The sequence below is a fragment of the Tamandua tetradactyla genome, chromosome 2 (genome assembly GCF_023851605.1).
Source record: "Tamandua tetradactyla isolate mTamTet1 chromosome 2, mTamTet1.pri, whole genome shotgun sequence".
Lineage (NCBI taxonomy): Eukaryota > Metazoa > Chordata > Mammalia > Pilosa > Myrmecophagidae > Tamandua > Tamandua tetradactyla.
Window position 1 is genome coordinate 105,340,118 of NC_135328.1, and position 27,809 is coordinate 105,367,926.

At 37.1% G+C, this 27,809-nt stretch overlaps 1 protein-coding gene across 1 annotated transcript in view; it reads right to left on the minus strand.

Annotated features, from left to right (window-relative positions):
- The window catches only part of TRPM6 (transient receptor potential cation channel subfamily M member 6), a 218,955-nt gene extending 199,562 nt beyond the window's left edge, over positions 1 to 19,393 (minus strand). The window contains exon 1 of the mRNA XM_077148441.1: positions 19,044 to 19,393. Within this exon, the coding sequence (XP_077004556.1) occupies positions 19,044 to 19,067 (24 nt within the window). The 5' untranslated portion in view covers positions 19,068 to 19,393. The remainder of the gene's footprint in view (positions 1 to 19,043) is intronic.
- Positions 19,394 to 27,809: the final 8,416 nt, after the last annotated feature.

Below are 27,809 nucleotides of genomic sequence, written 5' to 3' on the forward strand. Positions count from 1 at the left end.
AATTTTTATGAAATCTTGTGCTGTGTGTCAGAGAACAATCTCCAAAATAAATTATTTAGTGAAATAACCAAAGGAAAGAAACTGTACATGGTATTCTACCATTTAAGCTTTTAAAAAGGAAAAGTAAATATGTGCATGTGTGTGTGTGATTTTATCTGCATAGAGTCTTTCTTGATGGACACACATGACAAGAAAGTGACAGTGGCTACGTCTGGGGAAGTAAACTTGAGGACTGGCAGACAGGGTTTGGGAGGAAGACTGACTTTTTACTGTATAATTTTTTTCCGCTGTTTGAATATTTTACCACATCCATGTAGTATCTTCAGAATTGTTGTTCATCTTTCCTTTTCATAGTAAAATAAAACAGGTACAGAAAGACCACACATAACAAATCAATCTCTTAATAAATTATAGTAGTTCATTAAGAGATGAGTGACAAGGACCTTAAGGTAAATATACTTGCTACATACCAGGCAAGAAACAGAACTTTTGCCAGTCACCCAGAAGCCACTCCTCATGCCCCAGGTCAATGGCAGCCTCGTGCCTCCCTGTATAAGTGACCACTCTCCTGATTGACTTTTATTTCTTCATTTCATTTCTTTATGATTTTATCCGCCAAGTGTGCATCACTAGCCACCACAGTAAGTCTTGTCCATTTCCAACAAGCTGGTCTTCTATGCCTCTTTTTAATGTACAGGTCCCTCTCCCATCTCTTTCTTTCTTTACAATTTTTATTTTGAGTAATCCAGGCCATGTGACCTAGAATTTCCCCCAGTCTGGATTTTGCTGCTTGCACACTCACGGTCTGGTTCAACATGGTCCACTGGCCTCTCTTCCTGAAACTGACAGCTGAATCCAGAGACCTGGTCAGACTCGGGTTTAGCTCCTTTCAGAAAATCTAGGTGGTGGTATATTCTTTGACCAGAAGGCATGTAATGTCTGTCTTGCTCTTCTCTGTTGTCAGTAGCATTTGACATTCAATGCCTAAATCCATTAATTTACCAGGGACTATAGTACAGTCATATTCCAATCCTATAATTTCATTTTCATTTATTAACTGAAATAATTTTATCATATCCCTCATTTACTATTTGGCTATACAGTCTTACAGTTCATAGAAGAAAAGCATGATTCTTTCCTTTTATTTCCTTAGTTTTGAAGATAATGTGTCGGTTCTCTGTCATCTTCAGAAGACCAGCTAGTTGTGTTTGTTTGTTTTGAAGTATTACTGTACCATTTAGGGAAATCCAGTGAGTTTCAGACTGGGTGCAAGCCTCCAAGGTGGCCTCCATTCCCCTTCTGCTATTCATACCCTTGGGTAGTCCCTCCCACCTCACACCAAGGTTTGTCTGTGAGCCCCATAGAATACATCACATGTGAGGTTATGTCACTTGTGAGATTAGGTTATAAAAACTGCATTTATAGCTTGGATGGTCTGTCACTGGCCTTCTCTTGCTTTCTCAATCTCTCAGATCACCCACTGTGGCAGAGAGTCCACAGAGGCCCACGTGGTGAGGGGCTGAAGCCTCCTGCCAGTAGCCACATGTGTGAGCTTGGAAGTCTATCTTTCAGACCTATTCAGATGAATGCAGACCCAGCCAACAGCATGTCTGTAATCTCATGAGAAACCCTGAGACAGAAGCACCCAGCTAAACTGCTCCAAGCCAAGATTCCTTGACTCTTTGGAACTGTGTGATTTAATAAATCACCCTGAGTTGTTGTTTTTGTTTTGTTTTGTTTTGTTTTTTGCATGGGCAGGCACCGGGAATCGAACCTGGGTCTCCGGCAAGGCAGACGAGAACTCTGCCACTGTGCCACTGTCATCCGTCCAAATCACCCTAAATTTTGAAACTGTGGGATTGAAGTTAAAAAAACTGTGTAATTCAATAAATCACCCTAAATTTGGGGAAAATTTGTTACATAGCAACTGATAACTAACAAGGGATCCATTACACTTCTTATCAGTATCATTGTTATTATAATCCAGTGATCATTATCATTGTAACCCATTACAATTCTTATCATTATGAAACTCAATTTACCCCATCTTTAGCCAGTAGGAGCCTCTTCAAATTATTGTCAGAGTTCTTTTAAGGTAATCCTAGCAGTCTCTGATTGTTTTCTTTCTAGCTAATATGTCAAGATATTCCAGGATTTTCTTATGTATTTCTTGTTCCAAACCTGGAATCAGCTATTTCTCCAAGAAGCCCTGGTTTATTTTATTGATAAAGATCTTGAAAAAGACTACAGTCTGAGTGCCACAGACCTCTTGATTCTAGGTTGTCCATTATTTCCAGACCTTTCTAGTAACAAGATAAAATATCTTGTGAGTTCACATTAAATTTCCAATTCAAACTCAGGACCAAAGATCTTTATTTAACTTCTTTTATATTAAATCTGCATTCTTTTCAACAGCACCAAGACTCCTGATTCTCAAGGACAGAGAAAACAGAATTAAATATCCATTAAATATTTCTTTGCTCTATCTCATATAAACACACAACTGTATCAGAATAACAATTCCAATACCATCACCACCAGTTAAATTTTTTCTGAAAAAAGTTTGAAAAACTTTTGCATATGTATCAGAATTCTCCCCATTTCTTTTAGTTGTACCATGTGTAAATTAACAGATCATATAGCCTTTACATACTATAAACTCTACTTTTTTAACATATCATTTGGTATCCATTATCTGATGCCTGCTATCTGTACTTACAGTGCAGTCTCTCTAGAGTCATTTTAGTTCTTTAAATAGTTCTTTAGCAGATTACTCAGGAAGAGTTCATGGAAACAATAGTCTTTGAGTTCTTCCATATTGATGATAGTTTGTCTGTGACCTTTATATCTGAAGGTTTTTTTTGTTGAATATAAAATCCTTAGCTCATTATCTGGATAAGACTAAAGCAAGTCAGAATACTGGGTAAATGATGATGTGGCCCATATTTTCAAACTTCAACCTCAATGTGAGACCAAAGAGAGAGATGTTTATTTGGTGCAAAATTTATATTTTAGGTAGCATATTATCTAATTTAACTTGTATGGTCAATTTGCTTAAATGCCATTTTATTTTTTATTTTTTTATTTTTTTTAAACATAACGACATACAAACACGAACATTCTCACCATATGATCATTCCATTCTTGGTATACAATCAGTAAATCACAGTATCATCACATAGTTGTACATTCATCACCATGTTATTTCTTAGTACATTTGCATTAATTCAGAAAAGGAAATAAAAAGAGAAAAAAAACAAAGCTCATACATTCCACACCCTTTATTCCTCCCTCTCATTGACTGCTAATATTTCCATCTACCCAATATATTTTAACCTTTGTTTCCCCTATTTTTTTCTATACCCCTTACCACTCCCTCTCATTGATCACTAGTATTTCAATCTACTAAATTTATTTTAACATTTTTTCCCCTATTATTTATTTATTTTTAATCCCTATGTTTTACTCATCTGTCCACACTGCAGATAAAAGGAACATCAGACACAAGGCTTTCACAATCATACAGTCACTTTGTGAAAACGATATCATTATACAATCATCTTCAAGAAACATGGCTACTGGAATACAGCTATAACTTTTCAGGACTTCCCTCCAGCCTCTCCAATATAATATAATGCATAAGAATAACCTCCAGGATAACCTCTCGGCTTTGAAATCTTTCAGCCATTGACACTTTATTTTGTCTCATTTCTCTCTTCCCCCTTTTGGTCTAGAAGGTTTTCTCAATCCTTTGATGCTGAGTCCCAGCTCATTCTAGGATTTCTGTCCCAGGTTGCCAAGAAGGTTTACCTCCCTGGAAGTCAAGTCCCATGCAGAGAGGGGGAGGGCAGTGAGTTTGCTTGTCATGTTGGCTGAGAGAGAGAGGCCACATCTGAGCAACAAAAGAGGTTCTCTGGGGGTGACTCTTAGGTCTAATTTTAAGTAGGCTTAGCCTATCCTTTGTAGGGATAAGTTTCATGTGAACAAACCCCAAGATCGAGGGCTCGGCCTATTGCTTTGGTTGTCTCCACTGCTTGTGAGAATATCAGGAATTCTCCACATGGGAAAGTTGAATTTTCCCCCTTTCTCTTCATTTCCCCAAGGGGACTTTGCAAATACTTTTTTATCCACTGTTCAAATCACTCTGGGATTTATTGGGGCATCACTCTGGACAAACCTACAAAATCTCATGCCCTACTCAAGGTTCCATGTACTTAAAGTGTTCAATTAAACTGTCCACATAAGTTATATCAGGAAATGCACTAGTCAAATTATAAATTTTGTACCAAATGAACATTTTTTGCTTTAGTCTTACACATAAGTTAAAGTTTTAAAATATGAATTATCATCCATTTTCAACACCCTGCAACATTGACATTCCTTTGTTATTCCCTGTGCAAAAACTAAATACCATTATTACATGGAATCTTGAATAAGGCATGAGATCCTGTTGGTTTGTACAGGTTAATTTGATGCTCCAATATATCCCAGAGTAATGTGGGCAGAGAATAAAAACGTATTTGCATAGTCCCCTTGGGGGACTGGAGAGAAAGGTGGAAATATTAAATATCCCCATCGAGGGAATTCCTGATATTCTCTAAAGCAGTAGAGACAACTAATTCAATAGGCTGAGCCCTCGATCTTGGGGTTCGCCGCTATGAAACTTATTCCTGTAAAGGAGAAGCTAAGCCTACTGATAATTATGTCTAAAAGCCACCCCCAGAGAACCTCTTTTGTTGCTGGGATATGGCCTCTCTCCTTAAGCCAACTTGGCAAGTAAACTTACTGCTCTCCCCGCCACTTCACATGGGACACTCCCAGGGGTGTAAATCTCCCTAACACGGTAAGACCTGATATCATGAGAATGAGAAAGCTTTCTTGACCAAAAGGGGGAGGAGAGAAATGAGACAAAATAAAGTCTCAGTAGCTGAGAGATTTTAAACATAATCAAGAGGTTATCCTAGAGATTATTCTTACACATTGTATAGATATCAACTTTTCAATTTGTGGTGTATTGGAGTGGCTAGAGGGAAGTGTCTGAAACTGTTGAACTGCACTCCAGTAGCCTTGATTCTTAAGGAGGACTAAATAACTACATAGCTTTTACAATGTGACCATGTGATTGTGAAAACCTTTGTCTGATGCTCCTTTTATCCAGGGTATGGACAGATGATTAAAAATATATATAATAGAGAGGATAAAAAATAAATAAATAATAGAGAGTGTTTTATTTTGCAAGCTGCTATAATGTGATATACCAGAAACAGAGCCACTTTTAAAAAGGGGAAACTGTTAAATTGCTAGTTTACAGTTCTAAGACTGTGAAAATGTCCAATATTAAAGAGAGGCTATAGAAATGTCCAATCTAAGGCATCCAGGAAAAGATACATTGGTTCAAGAAGGCCAATGACGTTCAGGGTTTCTCTGTCAGCTGGAAAGGCACATGGCAAACATGGCAATGTCTGCTAGCTTTCTCTCCAGGCTTCTCGTATCGTGAAGTTCCCCCAGAAGCGTTTTCCTCCTTCATCTCCGAAGGTCTCTGGCTACATGGACTGCCATGGCTCTGAAGCTTTTTCCAAAATATTTCCTCTTTTAAAGGAGTCCAATAAATAACCAAGACCCACCTGGAATGCGTGGAGTCACATCTCCCTCTAATCAAACGTTAATACCCACAATTTGGTGTGTCACATCTCTGTGGAGATAATCTAATCAAGTTTCCAACCTACAGTGCTGAATAGGGATTAAAAGAAAAGGCTGCCTCCACAAGATGGATAGGATTAAAACATGGCTTTTCTAGGGTACGCAATCCTTTCAAACTGGCACAGGCAGAGATAGAGGGTAAAAATTGGGTCAAAAGGAATCAACCCCCATGAAACTGGCAAGTCAGCTATGAATTCAGTTGATGGGCACAACTGTGTCTTTGGGTGGGGTGTGCTCAGCTTAAGTCAAAATCACTCCCAAATGGGATGGCTTCAGACTTGATGGGCTGGGAAAACCCCTCAGGTACTACTGAAGATCTGTCTCTCCTCACCCCTGTCCAGGGCCCTGCTTTCACATTAGTTCATATTTTGCTTTGGATCCAGCTTTTCAGGCTCATTCCCACCAGTTTAGAAGCTATAGTGACTGCCATCCTTTCCCGGGTTCTCTAGCACACAGCTTTCTGGAGGTGCTTGGGAGCTGCTGATGAACCACTTAGGTGTGGCCATGGACTTGTCTAAATTGACTCTAGGGCTTCAGGAACTCTCACCTAATGAGTTGACCATGACACCACTGTTATATGTGCCAGCATGTATTGATACTGTGTGCCATTCTGGAAACTGGGTCCAGCGAATTTACTGCCCTCAATGTCCCAGAAAAGCATGAGCCCTTATTTTAGGTAAGTCTCAGTCTCAGTCCCCAAGTTCTATTATTTCGTCCATTTTGAAGATGCTGGGAAAGGCCCCTTTGGTAGGTGTAAGGGAAGGATAGAGAATCTGTTTTTTATAATTACCTTCCTAGATAGAAACCTGCCTATGGGGGGGCTCATTAAATCCATAGGTGTGCAAAAAAAAAAAACATCCTCAGCTCACATTTTCTTTCCTTGAGTATCTGAAATATGCTACTCCATTTTCACCTCACATAAATTGCTATGGTCGAAATGTCTGATTGTAATACAATTTTCTTTTACTTATACATCACATGCTATTTTTTTCCCCGGATGACTGAAACATTTTTTTCTTTTTATTTAAAGTCCAGCAATTTTCCCAGTCCTAAGTCCAGCAATTTTCCCAGAATATGGCTTCACCATAGTTATTTTGGGTCAATATTCTTAGTTTCTCATTGTGTTCTTTCAATACATATTTCAAAACTTTTCTTTATTAGGGAAGTTATGAGCTTTTCAAACCAGTCATACATAAAATACAGGATTCAAATACACTACCCCACCCCCAAACCCTTGCATTGGTGTGGGACATTTATTAGTATTGATGATAGCACTTTTTTTTTTAATAATTGTACTATTTTTTTATCAGTAGTTACCTTTGTTACAATTGATGAAGCATTATTAAAATTGTTCTATCTATTGTCCCTTATTTACATTAAGTGTATTTTCCCCCACATAACATCCTATTATTACCACCTTGTATTAATATCATACATTTGTTATAATTCGTGAAGGAACACTCTTACACTTGTACTATTAACTACAGTCTATCATCTATAAAAGTAATCACTATTGTGTTATATAGCAGTCTTGTATTTTATTCTTTAATTTTTATTCTAGTAATATATACATCCTCAAATCTCTTCTTCTAACCCATTCAGTGCTGTTGAATACATTCACAATAAGGTGCTACTATCACCACCATCCATTTCTAGATCTTTACCATCAAAACTTTTCATTTCAGTCAAAAAAAAAATTCATTTTTTTTTTTTTTTATAATTTTTCTGTTCTCTGTCTGGACTTTTTTTTCCTTCAGGGACTTCTATTATCCATTTACTGAATTATCTTTGTCTATCTTCAATATTTGTATTTACTTTTTATCTACTTTTTCTTCATCTTTTTCTATCTTCCTATTTTTAAGGCATTATTTACTTACTGTGTTTATTGACCATTTTGTGTTTTCCAGCTTAGAATAAATTAAAAATATATATTTTTTGTTTTATTCTAGTTCTTTACTAAGTTCTGTCACCTCATTTCTGGATATTTCTGAGTTTTGTTGCCCTTTCATATCTTATATCATTTCCTTCATGTCTTTTAGTTTGTTTTGAAATAGTTACATTTTTAATCTACTTTTATCATGCTTTTCTGACATGTTTTCATTGTCTTTGGGGCATGTTGCTCTGACCTTTATTCTCTTTTTTCTTTCTTATACAGTAGTAATTTTGCATAGAATTTGACATCAATACTTTTCTGTCGCTCATTTTTATGTAAAATTAATTTTCTGGAAATTTTAGAAGGAAAGGGGGCTCAGGACAATCTTATCTCCACAGAGCTTCCTCTTATGTGGTTTTATATAGTATGCAAAAATACAGTGACTTGCTTTTTGAGAGTTCCTGGTTCTGTTCCCAACCTCCACCTTTTTTTTTCTTTGCATGGGCAGGCACTGGGAATCGAACCCGGGTCTCCGGCATGGCAGGCGGTAATTCTGCCAATGAGCCAAAACCTTAATCTGGACATTTTCTGTCCACTTTCTCTGTTTTTCCCTCTTGTTCAATTTTATTTCATCTTCATAAGTTTTTCCACAAAGTAGGCCCTGTTCTAGATAGAAGACCTGGAAAGTTAGCGTTAAAGGTTCATAAAGACTGGACTGCACTGGCCCCTTTACAATTTACCACCAGGCTCCTTGCACTCTCTTGTACTGGAGTAGACAAAAACACCCCCATCTTTAGCTGCTGTTCTCAAGTTGGCCCAACATACTTTCCTGTGAACACATGCTAACTCCTCTGAGTTTCACCTGTTCTCAGTCCATCTTCGCACCCCAATGCTTACCTTTGCTATCTCCCACACAGATGATAATAAATACACATTCTGTGGTTGTCAGTGATTTCCCCCCACCTGCTTGTATTTGGGGTTTTGTAGAGCTAACTTGTCATTTGGTTTTGTTGTTAATCTTATTCATGGGTTTTTAGCTTTGCCTTATAGTTTGTACGTGGAGTGTAGGAAGGATCGAGAAACTGTGCAGCCACAGTCATATTTCACACGATGAAATATCAGTTTAACCCTATTAAAAAAAATTAGACAGTTGTATAACACCAAGGATTAGTAGGAAAAGCAGGTTATATGATCCTTCGCACAATGTTTGGGGGCAGAGAAGGAACTTGTGAGCAGATGGGTGCAGTCATGCTGCGTAGCAATCTAGCACTTCTTAGTCAAATGAAACAGGTGCATACTCTGTGTGGTGGTTTGGAGCGCTGCACCTCAGAAAATCATACTCTTAATTTTAATTCACTCCTGTGCATGTGAACCCATTGTAAATAGGTCCTTTTGGTGAGGTTGCTTCAGTTAAATGTGGTCCAATCGAATCAGGATGGGTCTTAATCTATTACTGGAGTCCTTTATAAGCAGAATGAAATTCAGACATATATTCAGAAAGTCATGGGGAGCAGCCAGAAATGGGAGGTTAAAGGAACCTGGAAGAGAAAGGAGAAGCCAGGAGAGGCTGCCATGTACACTGTCACATGGTGGAATGTCAGGACCAAGGATCACCACTGTGGGCCCCATAATGCAAGAGTCTGTGGGAGAAAAGCATCTCTTTGATGATGTCTTGATTTGACTTCTCCTAGCCTCAAATACATGAGTCAATAAATACATGAGCCTCAAATACATGAGTCAATAAATAAGTGGTTTAAGCCAACCCACTGTATAATATTTTTTTAGCAGCCAATAAACTAAAACACCTTGTGATCCAGCAAATTAGTTCCTGGATATACATCAAAAATAAATTCTCGCACTAGGTCTGTGAAAGAACGATATGAGAACGTTCATCATAGTTTACAGTGAGAAGAAATTGGAAGTAATATTGGTTTGCATCACTGGAGGAGTAAATAGGTAAAATGTAGTGAGTATATAATATGAAGAATTATGTAGCAGTAAGAAACAGTAGCTCTATACTATAGCAATATGTATAGATCTTAAAAATCTTAATGCTTAGTGAAAAAAGCAGGAAGCAGACCCATAACACATCACCAAGTGCATATACATAATGTTAGCTAAACAAAATACACATTTTTAAAAACACATACAAAAAAAAAGACAAACATTAATTACATTAAAATCGTTCCTATGGGAATGAAGTGGAATGAGGTAGGACATGGGGATAAAATAATACATAAATATATGAGCAAACAAATAGATAAATAAAAACAAGGCTGTAACTTAGATCAATGATGTTAATGTGCTCTAAACTGGAAGTAGATTAACTCATTTTTTTACATCTGAGTTTCTGCTAAAAACATTAAAAACAAATATAAGTATTTTTCCTCAAAACCTGAACTTTGTGAGAATACCTCTAACCACAATGTATTCATTATGTCCCTTACCCTATTAGCATCTAATCTAATTATTTTTCATTCTCTGATTTCCTTCTACAGCAGCATTTCCAAACTCATAACTTTTCAGTCATCCGACATTTATTTACTCAATGGATATGTAAGTGTTTCCTCAAATATTAAGCATATATAAAGTATCATTCTGGGTAATAAGAAAGATACAAGAGAAATGTTTTATGACCCCATTTCCAAGAATCTACATTCTAGTGGTGAACGCAAAGGATTAAAGCAGTCCAACACAGTACTAATTTGTGGCTAAAGTGAGAGACATTAAGTATTATGGAATCCACAGAAGACAACAGCACAGATTGGTGTGCATGCCAGTTTGAAGCTATTACGTAAAGCTTCATGTTTTTAATCCCGATCCAATCTTGTTGGGGCAGCCGTTTCTTTAATCCTCACTCAATGTTGCTGGGTGGGATCTTTTTTATTGTTTCCATGGAGATGTGACCCATTCAATTGTGGGTGGTAAATTTTGAGTAGTTGGTTTCCATGGAGATTTACATCCACACATTCAAGCTGGGATTCCTTACTGGAGTCCTTTAAGAGGGAACCATTTTGGAGAAAGCTTTAGAGAGCTAACAGAGCCCACACAGCCAGAGACCTTTGGCAATGCAGAAGGAAGACACCCCCAGGGAAGCCTTATGAAATGACCAGAGAAAGCTAGCAGATGTTGCCATTGTGCCTTTCCAGCTGACAGACGTGTTCTAGAGCCATAGGCTTTTCTTGAATCAAGATCTCTTTTCCTGGATGCCTTGGTTTGGACATTTTCACGGCCTTAGAACTGTAAACTTGCACCTTAATAAATTCCCCCTTTATAAAGCCATTACATTTCTGTGACATTACAATCCAGTAGCTTTTACAAACTAAAGCAGTGTGGTAGGGAAAATCTGGTGGAAAAGTCATAGTTGAATTGGACTTTATATAATGAGTGGTACAGAAAGGAAAGGAAAGATATAACAGGACAGCACATCTTTTAAAAAAGCAAAGAGTTAAGCTACTACAAAGCACAATCAGAAAGTGTAAAATTTGGAAATTAGGGTGAGGGAATAAGAGAGATTAAGAGTGAATCTCCAGAGAACAAATTATGGAAGACCTAAGGCCTCACCAAGGAGCATTGATCTTTATCCTGTAGGCAGCAGGAAATTTCTGGAGGTGTATAAGCCAGGAACTGAATAGATTTTTGGTTAGATCTCAAATCAAATCTCCCACCAAATCAGCCCAGGATCACCCTCCTTTCTTTGTTTTTTTTTTTTTCCCAGTTCCACAGGACCAGCCCACTGAACTCGTACTACAATCCCTTTATCTTTGCTGGCCTCCTACTCCCAATTTTTTCTCTTCACAGACTAAGCATCCTCTACCTCTTCAGCTCCATAACATGGCCCCACCCCGTCACATTCTGGTTTAGATCTGTTCCCACAGCATCCTATGCTTACCTCTACCACATTCATAGATTCATTAGTTCATTCATTAAATGTTTAGTGATCCTCTATTGCATACAAGACAGTCTGCAAGGGGCTGAGGCCATGATAAGCAACTACAGAATCAAACCCTGCCTACATGAAGCTGAGAGGCAGAGAGAGAAGTTATCATCATATTTTAGTGTCTTATTTCTCACAGCAGAATTTATTGCACTGTATTTCAACTGTTGTTTCTTTTCTTTTAGATCTGCCCAACAGACTATGAGCTCATAGTGTTTGGCATATTGTTGGTCCTTAATAAATGTTTATTGATTGAATGAGTGAGTAGATGGATGGAAGAATCCTACTCATAACTATCATAAGACTTATCATCAGTCCTGCATTGATAATTGTAATTTCATCCCTTCTCAGAACTGCTGATCACATAAAAATGTAAACTCCCAGGTGACAGGTTAGCAAACTCTGTAAAGTGCTAGACGGTAAATATTTTAGGCTTTGCATGACATAAGGTATCTGTTGCAACTATTTAATTCTGCCATTATAGCATAAAGGCAGCCATAGACTAATATACAAACGAATGGTTGTGGCTGTGTTCCAATAAAATTTTATTTACAAAAACATACAGTGGACAGATTTGACCCATAGACCCTAGTTTGCCAATGCCTCTGCTAGATGACGGCCACTTCGGTCAGTTTTTCAGGGCTGTCTTCATGCCTGGCCTATACTGTATTCGCTAGTCATAAATAAATTGAATTGCTACACACACAGCATCTGAGTTTATATTTAAACAGTTGCCTGACATTTGCTATGGAGTCTTATTGTTGGAGATTGAATCATGTGCCCCACAAAAGATATACATAAATCTTCTGCATTCCTGTGGGTGTGATCCCATTTGTAAATAGGACCTTTGAAGATGTTGTTATTAATTAAGGTGTAGACTCATTTATGAATAAGATCTCTGAATATCCAAGTTAGATGAGGCCGAACTGAATGAGGGTGGGCCTTAATTCATATGGCTGGAGGCTTTATAAGAAGAGGAAATCTAGACAGGGACACAGATGACTGAGCACGGGAAGGAGAAACCAGAGATTGAAGATTGCCAGGTCATGGTGGCAGAGATGCAGACCAAAGAATCCCAAGGATTGCAATAAAATAGACCCAGAATGCTAAGACTCTGGGAGAAAGCATGGTCTGTGGAAGCCTTGTTTTCATACTCCTAGTCTCCAAAACTGAGATGATAAATTCCTGTTGCTTAAGCCAACCAGTGTTTGGTATTTGTCATACCAGCCCTGGCAAAATGAAACATTGACAGACCTGGATTTTCTGTTTGCTTGTTTTGTTTTATTCGTTTATTTTTGTATTGCTCTGTTTTATTTTGCAATGCAATTTTATTGAGATACAGTCACACGCCATAAAAACCATTTCAAGTATACAATCACTGGCTCAAAGTATCATCACATAGTTGTGCATACATCATGCGTACATGATTAAATTTAGAGCATTCTCATTACTCCAGAAAAGAAATAAAAAGTAAAAAAGAAAATCCTAATCTTCCCATACTCCTTATCCCCACCCCTCATTGGTCCATAATATTGGTGTGGCACATTTGTTGTTGTTGATGAAAGAGTACTAAAATATTATTGTTAATGATAGCCCATAATTTGCAATAAGTACATTTTTTCCCATATACCCTCTATTATTAACTTCTTATAACAGTGTTGTACATTTGCTCTAGTTCATGCATTTTTGTGTTTCTGCTGTTAATCACAGTCATCACCCACCACAAGGTTCACTGTGTTACACATTGCCATGCATCAACCTCCCACTTTCCTTCTGGTGACATGTATGACTCTAAACGTCCCCTTTCTACCACATTCACCCACCACTCAGCACTCTTAATAATTCTCACAATAACATGCTACCATCACCTCTGTTCATTTCCAAACATTTAAGTTCAACCTAATTAAACATTTTTCACATATTAAGCAACGCTCCCCATTCCTTAGCCTCATTCTATATTCTGGCAACCCATGTTCTATATTTTAAATCTTTAAGTTTACATATTATAATTAGTTCATTTCAGTGAGATCCTACAATATTTGTCCTTTTGTGTCTGACTTATTTCACTTAATATCCTCATGGTTCATCCTTATTGCTGCATGCTTCAGAATTTCATTCCTTCTTACTGCTGAATAATATTCCATCATACTTATATACCACATTTTGTTTATCCAGTCATCTGTTTATGGACTCTTGTCTTGTTTTCATCTTTTGGCAGTTGTGAATAATGCTGCTATGAACATCAGTGTGCAAATGTCTGCTCACGTCCATGTCTTCCGATCTTCTGGGTATATCCTGAGTAGCTGGATTGCCAGGTCAAAAGGCAATGGTTCTGGTTCGCTAGCTGCCAGAATGCAATATACCAAAAATGAAACGGCTTTTAAGAAGGGGAATTTATTAAGTTGCATGGTTTACATGTGAAAATGTCCAAATTAAAGCAAGGCTAAAGAAATATCCAATCTAAGGCATCCAGGGAAAGATTCCTTGGTTTAAGAAGGCCGATGACATTCAGGGTTTCTCTCTCATCTGGAACGGCACATAGCGAACATGGCAACATCTGCTAGCTTTTTCTCCAGGCTTCTTGTTTCATGAAGCTTCTCCAGGGGCATTTTTTTTCTTTATCTCCGAAGGTCTCTGGTGGCATGGACTCTCATGGCTTTGAAGCTTTTACCAAAATTCTTCCGTTTTAAAGGATCCAAGTAAACTAATCAAGACCCACCTGGAATGGGTGGAGTCACATCTCCCTCTAATCCAAGGTTAATACCCACATCTCTGTGGAGAGAATCTAATCAAGTTTCCAGTCTACAGTTCTGAATAGGGATTAAAAGAAACAGCTGCTTCCCCAAGATGGATCAGTATTAAACATGGCTTTTCTAGGGCATATAATCCTCTCAAACTGGTACAGCAACTCTATATTTAACTTCCTGAGGAACCACCAAACCACTATTCGCCACAGCAGCAATACCGTTTACATTCCACCAGCAGTGAACATATGTTCCTATTTCTCCACATCCTCTCTATACTTGTAGTTTTCTAATTTTTTTTTATAGTGGCCATTCTAGTAGGTGTGAAGTGATTTCTCACTGTGGTTTTGATTTGCATTTCCCTAATAGCTAGTCACCCTTTTGACAAGGTGCTTTGAAGCATAGAAGCATTTCATTTTGAGAAGTGCCCACTTATCTATTTTTCCTTGCATTGCTTATGTTTTGGGTGTAAAGTCTAAGAAACTACTGCCTATCCCTAGACTTTGAAGACACTTCCTTATATTTTCTTCTAGGAGTTTTATGGTCCTGGTTCTTATATTTAGATCTTTGGTTCATTTTTAGTTAATGTTTGAATAGGGTATGAGATTGGAGTCCTCTTTCATTGTTTTGGTTATGAATATCCAGGTCTCCCTACATCTTTTATTGAGGAGACTGTTCTGTCCTATTTGAGCAGACTTGCTAACCTTGGTAACCAAAAATCAATTGACCATAAATCTGAGGGTGACTGACCTATTTTCCTCATTTTTTTTTTGTCTTTTTGTCAAGTTACATAGCTTCTTTGAACCTCTAATTCCTCAATGTAATGAAGATTTAAAAAAAAAACTATGAAGATTAAGTGATCACATATAAAAATGAGATATATATTTATATATCATTTCATATATTATATGGTACTATATATTATATATCATATGTTATATATAGAGAGAAATGAACATAATACCTACCACCAAGGAGGTACCCAACAAATATCTGCCACTTTGCCCATTTATATCTCTTTCCTCCTCTAAATAAGATCAGCAGATATGTTACTGAGAATCTGCTATGTTGAAAGTACTTGTCCAGTACCTTCAAAACTATTATAAATTCTCCCTGATACCTCTCTAGACCATTGGTTTTTACACTTAGTTATAACCCAATTCACCTGGGAGCTTTAAAAGTACTGATGCTTGGGTCCCAATACTATCTTTTTTTATGTGATTTTTCATTTTTGTATTATGGTAACACATATACCACATAAAATTTACCATTTTAATTGCAATGCAGTGATACCAATTACATTCACAATGTTTCACTACTATTTATTACCAAAATTAACACTAGATAGTCTGATTTAATTCCTACATAGAATGGTCTAGTCCGGTTCTAGACAAGGATTTTGGCTTCAATCAATTCATATAGTCCTCTCTTTCCATCTTTCCATACACCTCCTTTTAAATTGATACCTATATGTACAACTTAGAATTTGAGTTTATTTGGGTTCTTGCATATCTAACTTCTTCATACCTGAATATATTTATGTAAGGGAGAGTAGAAAAGAAGCAAAAGAAATCATTATCTTCTTTTGTGTTTGGCATTTATTGTTTGCCTATCAGGCATTCATTCACCCTTTTTATGGCAACAGCCTTGATATTTATTTGGGAATCTACCCCTTCCCATCCTCAGTCCACTCAGCCTGCTTTAAGCTTTACCCTTACCCTGCAAACTCCTAAAACTCACTCATTAGCTTCCCTGGCCAAAGTTGGTGCTCATCCACTCATTGTGTCTCACAATTTAGTTTACCAGGACAGCTGAGAAGGCAAAGACACTTGTTTTTTACTGCTGTATATGAATCTGAAAGAATATGGTTCCTGGGGATTCTGGCAGCTATTTTACAACCTCAGTGAGAAAGCCTGTCTGAAAACAGAATAAAAGAGAGAAAGACAGAGAGAGAGATGCAGAGACTTCAAAATCATTCTAACTCAGCATATAGTTATTTCTCAAGCCAAATTCACTACTAAACTGTAATGCTACCTAATAAATCTCATTTTTTTCTTAAACTTGTTACTTTGAAATAATTTCAAACTTACAGAACAAGAAATAACTTCAATTTTACAGTTGCAAAATTAGTACAAAACCCACACAAAGAATTCCAAACTACCCCTCTTCAAATAAACCAATCTTAATACTTTGCCACTTTTTCTGAATTATTCTATCTATCCATCCATCTATTTTTAAACACTTGCGAGAACACCATGCTCCTTGAACATATAATACATTCATGTACATTTCCTAAGAACAAGGACATTCACTTATGTAAATACCTAAAGTGCAGCTGTCAAGTTCAAGAAATTTAACATTGAAATAAAGCATACTATCTATATTCTAATTTTTTCATATATCCCAATAATGTCCTTTTGAGCCTTTCTTCCTCCAGTATTTGACCCAGTCCAGGATCATGTATTGTATTTCATTGTCTCTTTAGTTGCTCTTTGTTAAAAAAAAATAGTGGAAACATATACAACATAATGTTCCCACCTCAACCACTTCTGCTTCTGCTAGTTTTAGTCAGATATTTTGTCATTAGCACCCAAGAGAATCCCAAACTGATAAAACTTCCTCCTTTCTCCCTCAGAACCAATTCTAGCCACCTGTATACACAGAGATTATGTCCTGGAATCAAGTACCAATCATTAATTCAACAAACATGTATTGTGACTCTATTGTATGCTATGCCTGGTCTAGAAGCAGGGACTACAGTGGCATACCATAATTAAGAACTGCACAAATGTTTGCAAAAAAAATCCCAAGCAACAAACCACACTCCTGTGTGTGAGGGCCTGTGCTAGGTACAAGGGACAAAAAGTATCATAAGACAGGGTTTCTGTTCTCCAGGACTTGATGACAAATTGGAAAGACAAAAAGATAAATAGCAATCTGAGCTGCTAGATAAAATGGACTCCTAAGGAAAAGGAAAAGAAGACAAGGCAGAAAATTTTAAGTGAGCATAAACTCGCTTTTATGCTCATAAAGCTCCATAAACTTTCATTTCCCTCAGAACCAAAATTAACTAGAAAACTGAGGGAAAGTGTTACAAGAAGTAGAAAAGAGACAATAGAAAGGGAAAGGAGATTAGAGATTGTCCTAAATTGTTTTTCTTCCTTAAAAAAAAATAAAGTATTTGTGGGTTTTATCTACTGACAATTAACCATGATGATTTTTTTTTTCTTTTTTTTCTCTTTTTTTTTTGACATGGGCAGGCACCGGGAATCGAACCCGGGTCCTCTGGCATTGCAGGCAAGCATTCCTGCCTGCTGAGCCACCATGGCCTGCCCACCATGATGATTTTTTAAAAATATTACCATAAATCTATTTATTCATTTATTCAACACTATTTATTGTGTGCCTATTAAGTGTCAGGCAGTATTATATGCACTAAGGTTTTAGCCATAAATAAAAGCAAATGCCCTGCCCATAGCATTTTAGAATATATAAGGTAAAAAAGAAATTTTCTCATTCAGCTCCCCAAAATAGCTACTGTAAATGGTTTAGTGAATAGTCCTATAGATATAGAAATGTAGATACTGGCATCTATTTGTTTTTACAAAAAAATTGGAGTTATTTTTTGAAACATATCTTTTTTAAAAACTAAACTTAGAAAAATAACTTTTACTGATCTCCTGTTAATACATATAGATTGACATCGTTCTATTTTATGAGTCATGTAGCGATCCTTTGTATTTAACAGCTATCCTATTCACTCACATTAGGTGGTTTCCAGGTTTTCATTATGATGAGCAATATTATAAAAAATATATATACATGCTATCCCTATGCTTTTGCAAACACCCAGAAGAAAAGTTTTACATTCTCCACAATGGAACAGTCTGATTCTTGATGGGAAAGATATGAGTTAAATTCCCACCACATAAAGACCCAATCTTCTACTTCCTTTCTCATCCATCACTCCTTAATGATTATTTAAACAGATTTTTACAAGTGACGAAATATGTATATATTCTAAAATCCAATACAAATACAGACTGAAAAAAGAGAAATAACCAGTAGCTACTTTCAAAATATTTTCCATATGTCCAAGACTGTTCCAGGCCTCAAAAAAGAGAAATCTGCTTTTTTCTAGAAATAAATTTCACCACAATTGAAACAGGCTAGAAAAAGTCACTATTTTTCTTGTGAAAGTTCTTCTATTTTACCCAAATATAATTTTTCTCTTCAGGAGAGAAAGTAATTAAAATATTTATATAGATTTTTTTATAAAACTATTATGACTATTTCAAATAGATTTCAAGAAACAAGAAAAAATTACCCACCTGAATAGAAATACATAGTCTTTCTATTAGAACCAGGACTACGTGACATTTTAAGTCGGCCAACAGATGTTTTATCAAATTTCTAGTTCAGCTATTTCCAATAATCAAAATTATTTATGTCCTTTCATTCATATTAAATTGTCTCCAGTTAATTTACTGAACAGTCTACTGTTACTTCAATGCATGAGGACATTTTAATAACAGTTCAAGTAACTTAAGCTGTTCAGTTAATAAAATATTTTTTCAAGAGGAAACTGAAGCAATTTTATTGGTCATGCACGCTTAATTGTGCACTTTAACTTCTTGTTTTCAGCCTATGATCACTTACAAACAGCTCTCAAGCAAATCTAAACGGTTATTTGTAATTGTGAGATTACGCTTTCTACCTGTTACAGCATATGCAACCCAAGCATAAGAGAACATTAACTCAAGAGCAATGAAGATGTCCATTCACTTACCCACTTCATGCCCACGGCCAGCATAAACTTCACTCAGCCCTCAGCCACTGAATTTTATCCTGAAGTTTCCATGGCCACACAATCAGATAAACCCCAGCTGGTGGGAACAACTAATGGAAAGAGTGCCGAAAAAGGAATTGCCGAACAGATTTCCATGCGCTTAACTTAGAATGGAGAAATTGCAGTGCGAGTGGAGTAGAAAGTTTTTAACTGCACTCAAACCTGAGGGGGGTGATTTCATTTTTAGCAGCAACTCTAGCTAAGAAAGATTGCCTGATAGGGAAATGATTAACACTCCTGTCGTCACTTGTTTGAACTCTCCAGCTGCAGATCCGGGTATGGGGAACTGCTTCTCGGGCGCTCACGGGGACGTGTGTATGGAGACTACACCGTGAGCTGGCGTTCAGTAAGTTGAATTCAACTTCAGTTTTATTAAATATATTGTTATTGCATATTCAATTTTATGTTATTCCTAACGCAAATGTATTTAGAAGCTCTGAATTTCTGCTGGACAAAATTTTACTTTTACTTCTCATTTCTGTACACCACATTAAAATATGGATTATTATTCAAATGGTAATTTTTCCTTCTCTTAAAATGCCAAAGTTTCCTAGCATGTCTGTGTGTTCCTCTAGCCCTGTTTTTCTTCCTGATCATGCTGATCTCTCAAAACTTCAGGGGCCTTTTGAAGTGCCAATTCTCACTGTTCTGGAAATGAGGACATAGAAAAATGGAAGAGAACTAATTTATAGTTATGCAGAGTTTTAGGCACTAGAAAGTCATCTTTAAATGATGATAATGAATTAACTACTACCTGAACAGCCCTTCATAAATACTTCTAGAAGAATAACTAAATCTCACCCAGACATGAAAAACAGAAAGATTTATTTAGATAAACTTCGGTGTAGTGTCTTGTGAACTTGATACCTGAAAGATATTATAACTGCGTGATTTTTTTTAGACCAGCCATGGAGCTCCACTCCACCAAGAGTGTCAGGAAGGTTGCATATTTATATCAAGTGGCTCATGAGAGTCAAAACTGAGTCTCAAACACAGTCCTATATAATGAACATAAGAACTAGTCCGTTGTGTTCATTATGCTATAAACTTCACTCTCCTGATAGCCTTTAGATTGCTGATTTTGAAGTAGATTAATGACGCACAGTTCTTATCTTTCCTGAGGCATTTTCTACAAATTGCCAAATTAGTTTTAGGAACTCAAATGTATCTTCTCCCCTTCCTCTCCACTCCCCTCCGAACCCCCTACCGAAAGCAAGTTTGTCCTATCTCAACCCTGTAAAAGTGTACTAAAGAACTTTGCCTAATTTCTCCCTCTACTGCAATATATTGCTTTTGTCTCTAAAATATAATGAGTGCTGAGTGCGCTCCAAATGGTCTAAGAGTGGACATTTTACAGTCTTACCACCACACCCTTGTTTCCTTTTATTGGACTACAACAAATAGCAAGGAAGTTGGAGAAAAATGCCACACACACATACTCAGCTTTAAATGATCCTTATAGTTTATTATTATAACAGTGTCTGGCCCATACCAAGCACTGAAAAACTGTTTGCCATTCTTATTCAGTTGTCCACAAAGATGGTATCCGAAAGCAAATGAAAAAAGCTAAAAAGTAAAACCTTTCAGAACTGGGGTTCTTAACCTAGATTTTAAGGGGACAAGGGATTTTGTGAACATCCCAAACTTATATGTCAAATCTAAAACTACACATTTTTCTGGGGAAAATGCTGTTGCCATGTATTGGATTTTTAACTGACAGGGTCAGTGGCACATAAAAAAGGACAAGGAACACTGCTCCCAGGAAGTATTAAAAATAAACAGTCTCCTGTGGGAGGCTTGGGAGGTGTTCTAAGTCTACGAGGCTGCCAAAATGCAGATACCATAAAATGGGTTGGCTTTTACAATAGGGATTTATTAGTTTACAGGCTTCCAGTTGTGAGGCCATGAGAATGTCCCGGTCTAGGCATTTTCAAGGTGGTGCCGTCCTTCCCCAAGACGACTGTGATCCTGGGCTCCTCTGTTCCACAGCAAGACACATGGCAGCATCTGCTGCTCTCTTCCCTTCTCTTCCTGATTTTGTTGCTTCCAACTTCTTGCTTCTGTGCATTCCCTCCTTTTCTCTCTCCGTATTCAGCCCATTCACAAAGGACTCCTCAAAAGAGGATTAAAACCCACCCTGAGCCACACCTTAACCGAAGTAACCTACCCAATAGGACCCACTGACAATAGGTTCACAGCCACAGAAATGGATTCGCTTTTAAGAACATGCTTTTCTGGGATCAGTACAACTTTAAGCATCCAATCTTAACTATTTTGAGTGACCACAAAATTAATCACTAGCTCTGTTTTCTACTACAAATATTGTGAGTTGAATATCATTATAATATAATAAATGAACAGACAATCATGATACTTGTTCAACTAAATCAGAGTCAGTGTACAATAGCCTTACTCAAGCTATTAGCAGACCACTAGATATTATCATCCTTAATGATAAGAATATGTAAGTGCCTGAAAGAAGTGTTACCTTTACATGGTCAAACCAAACATCTTTCATCATGTTTTAATTCCCTAATAGCCACAATAGACCCGAAAGTCAACAGTCTTACCTGAGAAGATTTTATCCCCACCCAAACAAGGCAGTCGGTGCAGGGGGCGGGGAAAGAAGCCCGAAAGAAATGAATTCTGAGTACCTGACATTTGTGGGGAGAAGAGGAATCCCATCTGGGCCCAGATGAGGCAAGGGGAGCTCAAGACCTTGGTGGGGAATGAAGGCGCAGAGTTACCGGAGAATGTCCCAGGCTGGAAGAAGATCCCCTGCCTCGTCTTCCCCATAGCATCTGGGAGCAGTGCAGGGGACGCGCTCATCTTCTGCTCCATCTTCCCCACAGCACCCCACAGATGACTGACGTCACTGAGAGACTGGAGGGGGTGGCAACGTTCATTCTCTGTATCCTCCTTTCCTTCTCAGAAAAACTCCATCAGCTTTACCTTCAGGGTCTCAAAGGAAGTCCAAGTATTCCATAAAAAATAAAAATAAAAAACCCTCCCACCCTACCTACAAATACCCCAAATTCCTTCAAGAGGAGAGAAAGCATTTACATTCACCCAACATACAATCAGAAGAGATAGCAAGTTTGAGGAACCTAATCGCCATCATTTATTGAGCATCGTACTAAGTGCTGGGCATTTGTACATTCAGTGACTTATAGAATCCTCATAACAACACTATAAGGTAAATACTATAATTACACCCCTTTAATGACCAAATCTTCTCAAGTTCAAAGTAGTGCAACTTGTAAGAAGTATTTAAGCCCTGTCAAATTTCCATGCAACACTTTACCTAAAACTTCTATTCTCATTTGGTACAATCCTTTATATTTTCATTGCTGGACCACTGAACTTGCAGCCTACCTGGTTTCTCATTCTCCAGAGTCTACTTCTAATTCATTTGCCACAGTGTCATTATTTAACACACACAAACAGCCAAACCAGTGTACAGTGAGCAGCCTGGATGCCTCACCACTACCATGGACTGGAATAGACCACAATAAATACTTTCATGGCTTAATAAAAAAGTGGAGTTGTAAACAATTTAATAGTCATGCCTCTCTCACATTTGTTAGTCAAATTTTCAAGATTTTTAAAGGGAATATGTATTTAATCTTTAGAAACCATTCAACAGAACATTGTCAAATATTTACTTCAAGCAAATAAAATCACCATTATTCCTGGTCACTCTATAGCCATTTGCACAGGGCTGACATTTTAGCAGAGCCATCAGTACCCCATAACTAGAGGGTCCCAGTTGTAGTAAAGTTAATATTAATAAAGGTGAACTAAAAAAAGTACCATGTTCACATTTAGCGACCACCAATTAAAATAATAATACAAGAGCCATTACAAAATTGCACATAGGTCAGAGGGAATGTGACAAAGATAGAAAATTCTAATAAGGTTTTTCAAAAAATACAAAATGGAAGGATGGTGTCTGATCTCAAGTGTGACTTTCACCTACAGATTTGCAAATCCTAGATATAATGTGTTGATGGGATTAAAAAAACTAAAATAAATAATGCATATATGACTTCATAGTTGTGAACAAATACATGCTCTCAGATAATTACCTGATTGGGTTCCTTTGGCTATTTTTCTGACAACTGGGGCACCTCTGTCATGTCCATATTTCAGATTCTGTTTCCTGACCACCCTCTCTCTCTGTAGATATATATAAGTCTCTGGCTTTCATCACTGAGAAGTCATTCTAGAAACACACCAATAGCTTGATTTGCCTTTTGCTAAGACCCATCTTCTTGGACTCCTAAATTTATGGCATGTGGCTACTTAGAAACTCTGGAGATCTTCCAGCCTGTATGCCTCTCTTCTGTTTCCCATCCTTTCGGTAGATTTAATGAGGATGAGGTCTTAGATATGTGGTCACAGTCTTCTCTCTCAACATCTCAACCACGCCATTGAAGCAATGGGCATCTCCAGACAAACGATGCCAACATCTATTTCTTCAGCTCCAGATCTTCTCCAGCCTGAGATTCCTGACTGCCTGCTGAACATTTCCAACAACCACAAAGTCCAACTCAACAATTATAAACGTGCCTTATCCTCATTCTCACCAAATTATTTTCTCATGATGACACCTGCTAGCACTTTCCTTCTTGCTCACTCCCCTCCAGCCACATTGACTCCCCTGAGGTTTTTCAGAAGCCTACCATCATCCTCTGCTAGACTTTCATACTCATATTTTTTTCTTTCTAGAATGTTCTTCCTCCAGGTAACTGCATAACTTGTTCCTGCTTCTCCTTTATACTTTGACCTAAGTCGTTGCCTTAGTCTTCCTGGTTTGTTATCACAAATACTACACAATGGGTTGGCTTAAACAATGGGAAGATATTGGCTCATGGTTTCAGAGGCCGGACACCCAAACCAAGGCATACAAGCGAGAAGGCCTGCTTCCTCCGGAGCTTGGTAGATTCTGTCTGGCCTGCAATCCTTGGGTTTCTTGGCTTTCCCGTTGCATAGGAACATCCTCTCCTTTCTCTTTCCCATTGCATAGCAACGTCCTCTCCTTTCTCTTTCCCGTTGCATAGCAACGTCCTCTCCTTTCTCTTTTGAGTTGCCTGTGATTTCAGGCTTCCTTCTCTGAGCCATGGCTTTCTCTGTGTCTGACATTCTTCTTCTAAAAAACTCCAGTAATCTAGATTAAGGCCCATTCTCACTGAATTGGGCCACACCTTAACTAAAATAACAACTTCGAGAAATCCTATTTAGAATTAGATCACTCCTACTGGAATGCTGATCAGGATCAAGAACCTGTTTGAATTAGGTTATGGAATTCATTTCACCACAGTCATTTTCTCACTGAGATCTTCCTTAGCCACGTATCTAAAATTGCAAATTTCTCCCCTGCGTCACCAGCTTCTCATAGCCCCTTCCTTGCTTTTTTTCTTGGTAGAATTTATCCATAACCTAGTATGTCAAATATTTTACTTACAGATTGTAAGTTCCACATGGGCATAGATTTTTTGTCTGATTCATTTAATTATTCATAGATTTTTATCCATTTAACTGATTCCCAATATCTAGAAAACGTGCATATAATAGGTACATAAATGGATATTTGTTGATTAAGGAAAACAGCATGAATGAATGAGTGAATGAATAATAGTAACTAACTCAAAGGATTGTTATGAGGATAAAGGAGATTACACACACGTATATATTCCATATATATTGAAATCAAATAATTCCTTGATTCAAATTCAATTTTTCATTTGTAGTAAAATGGATAAAAAAAATTTGTAAATTCATACAGCAGAATTCTATGGTGGTGTGCGTTGAAATTTATTGCTTTTTTGTATATGTGTTATTTTCCACAAAAAAGAGAGAAGGAAAAAAAGTCGATTGTGATGATAAAAAAATATTTAAGCTGCTATATTCTGGAGCAGCTAGAAGGAAAAATCTGAGAGGATCGTATGGTAGCCCAAGACAAACTCTGTGATCGGTCTTGCAACTACTTGTTGAAGAGTGCTTTGAAAACTATTGCTTTTTTATTTCTTTGCTTTGTATATACGTTATACAGTAAAAAAAGAATTTTATGGCACCATGAAAATGAAAGTTACATGTAATAATATGGAAAGATTTCACTAAGATAATGCTGAATAAAAGAAGCCTGGCACAAAAGGATACATATAATATATACACAGTAAAACAAAAAATAAAAATAAACTAATACATATATATAGTGTGTGTGTATTTTAAAACAGGCAAGAGCTCATCTAAAGTGATAGAAGTCAGAATTTTAGTTACCTTTACTAATGGGAGGGAATAAGTGGGTGGGTGCCCAGAGTAGACATCTACAGTGCTAGTTATTACCTTTATCTTCATCTGGATGGTGCAAACACACCTGTGATTTGTTTTATAAGTATTCACTGAGCTGTGTATTCTTGGTTTGTGCACTTGCTGTTGCATGCTATATTTCAATTAAAACATTTCCTTTAAAAAAACAGAAAATGGTCTTTGCACTAGGAAACACTAAACACAATTGAGGGTAGAGAAATTAAGTGAAGTTTTATGAAATGAATGTCTAGACCACCATCACCTTTTAACTTGATTCCCAGAATGCTGTCAATCAGGGCTTTACCTTCAAACAGGAGATTAAAATATTTTTCTCTGGGAACTCGGACTAGCTAGGAGAAAATACCTGAAGTTACTGGTATTATGAGTTCCCCAACATAAGGCCTAGTCAGAACATTTGACAATGAAGATGCTAGGTGGCAAGCCTCAGAGGAGCACAGAGCATCCAACTAGCATTTCAGTCTGCAAATGTTAAATATGAGCAAATAACCAAAGCTACCATATATTTTTAAAAAACATTTAATTTGGACTAAACAAAAACAAAGCAGGGAGAAAAATTTTCAAAACAGAGTCATTTTTATCCATAGAGAAGTAAGAACACATTGCATCCGTAGAACATGCATAAGATTATTTTAAAAGGGAATATTTGGAGAGCAAACAAAGCTCCTGAAAATGAAATTGATTGCAGAAATAAAAAACTCAACAGAAGGTTTTGAGGATAAAGTTGAAAAAAATCTCCTGGAGTGTAGAACACACACAAAAAAAAATGATGTGAAAAATAGGAGAGACAAGCTAAGAAAATTAGGGCCAGCCCAAGAATTTGATGGTAGAAAAAAGAGGAAAAACAGAGGGAAGGCTGTTATTTTTTAAGAAGGATACAAAGAAACTTCCCAGAAAATAGAAACCTAAATTGCCAGAATGAATATGCCTTTTAAGCATCCAACACAGTGGATGAAAATCAATTCACTATGAGATTCTAGAATATTGGCAATGAATAAAAGCTCCCACAAGCATTCAAGAGAAAAATATATGCAAAAACTGAAGTATCAGAAGAGCAAATCTGCTGGATTTCTCAACAGCAGAATTGGAAGCTAAAGACTAATCAGAAGACTTCAATAATCTGATGGCTTCAAACCAAGAAATAAAAAAAAAAAAGCATGTTATTTAAGGATATGGGGATATAAAACAAAATAATCAGCTAAAAGAATTGAAAGAGGTTACCTCTGTAGAAAGTGAAATTGATGGGAGATATTGTTAATGAGCCTTGTAAAAGTACTTATCTTTTTAAAAACACATACATTTTGGTAGATTGAATCATGTACCCCAACAACAACAAAAAAAAATGTGTTCTTAACTTTCCAGAAACCTACAACATCCAGATGGGTTCCTGGACCAGATAAACGATGAAACCTCAAAGGACAGCCTCTCCAGAACATCAGCTAGTTCCAGCTCCTTGCCCCATATTATTGACAGCCCCTTCCAACATGAAAAGTTAGAATGGCCATAGCCCAAATAAAGAGTGGGATAGAAAGATCAAAGGTGATGGCGCAGTTATACAGAGAAGGTAGGGTTAAACAAATGAATATGATGGCTGAATCATTAAATTGACATTTCTGTTAGTTTCCAGTATCTTAGAGCAGTTAGAGGTAAAAACCTAAAAGTGTGGAATTGTAACCCATACCAAACTCTGAAATCTGTTCTACAACTAATTGTTGTGCTGTGCTTTGAAATGTATTGCTTTTTTTGTATATGTATGTTATTTATCATAAAAAAGAAAAAAATGTCGATTGTAACGACAAAATAATATTTATTCCTTCTAGCCTCCTATATTCGGAGCAACTAGAAGGAAAAGTCTGAGAGGATCGTGTGGTAGCCCATGACAAACTCTGGGGTCTGTCCTGTAATTACTTGTTGAAGAGTCCTCTGAAAAGTATTGCTTTTTTCTTTCTTTGCTTTGTATCGTATAATTTTTTAAAAAGTTAAAAAATATAAATGCCCTTAATCTGTGTTCCTTTGGGTGTGAACCCATTTGTAGATAGGACCCTTTGAAAACATACTGAGTCAGGGTGGGCCTTAATCCGTATTTCTGGAGGCCTTATAAAGAAAAGCCGGTGTCAGACAAAAACACAGGAGAAGATCAAGAATATCGCCAAGCGATGGAGGACTGCTGTCTTCAGGATGCTACCAGCTCTGGGAGAAAGCGTGTCCTCGCTGACATCTTGTTTTCCACTTCTAGCCTCCTAACTGTGAGCCAGTAAATTCTTGTTGGTTAAGTTGACACATTGTGTGGTGTTTATCCTAGCAGCTATGGCAAACTAAGACACCGAGTTATCGCCATTGCTTGAATTTTTGGAATTGTTATTGTGATAGTTTGAG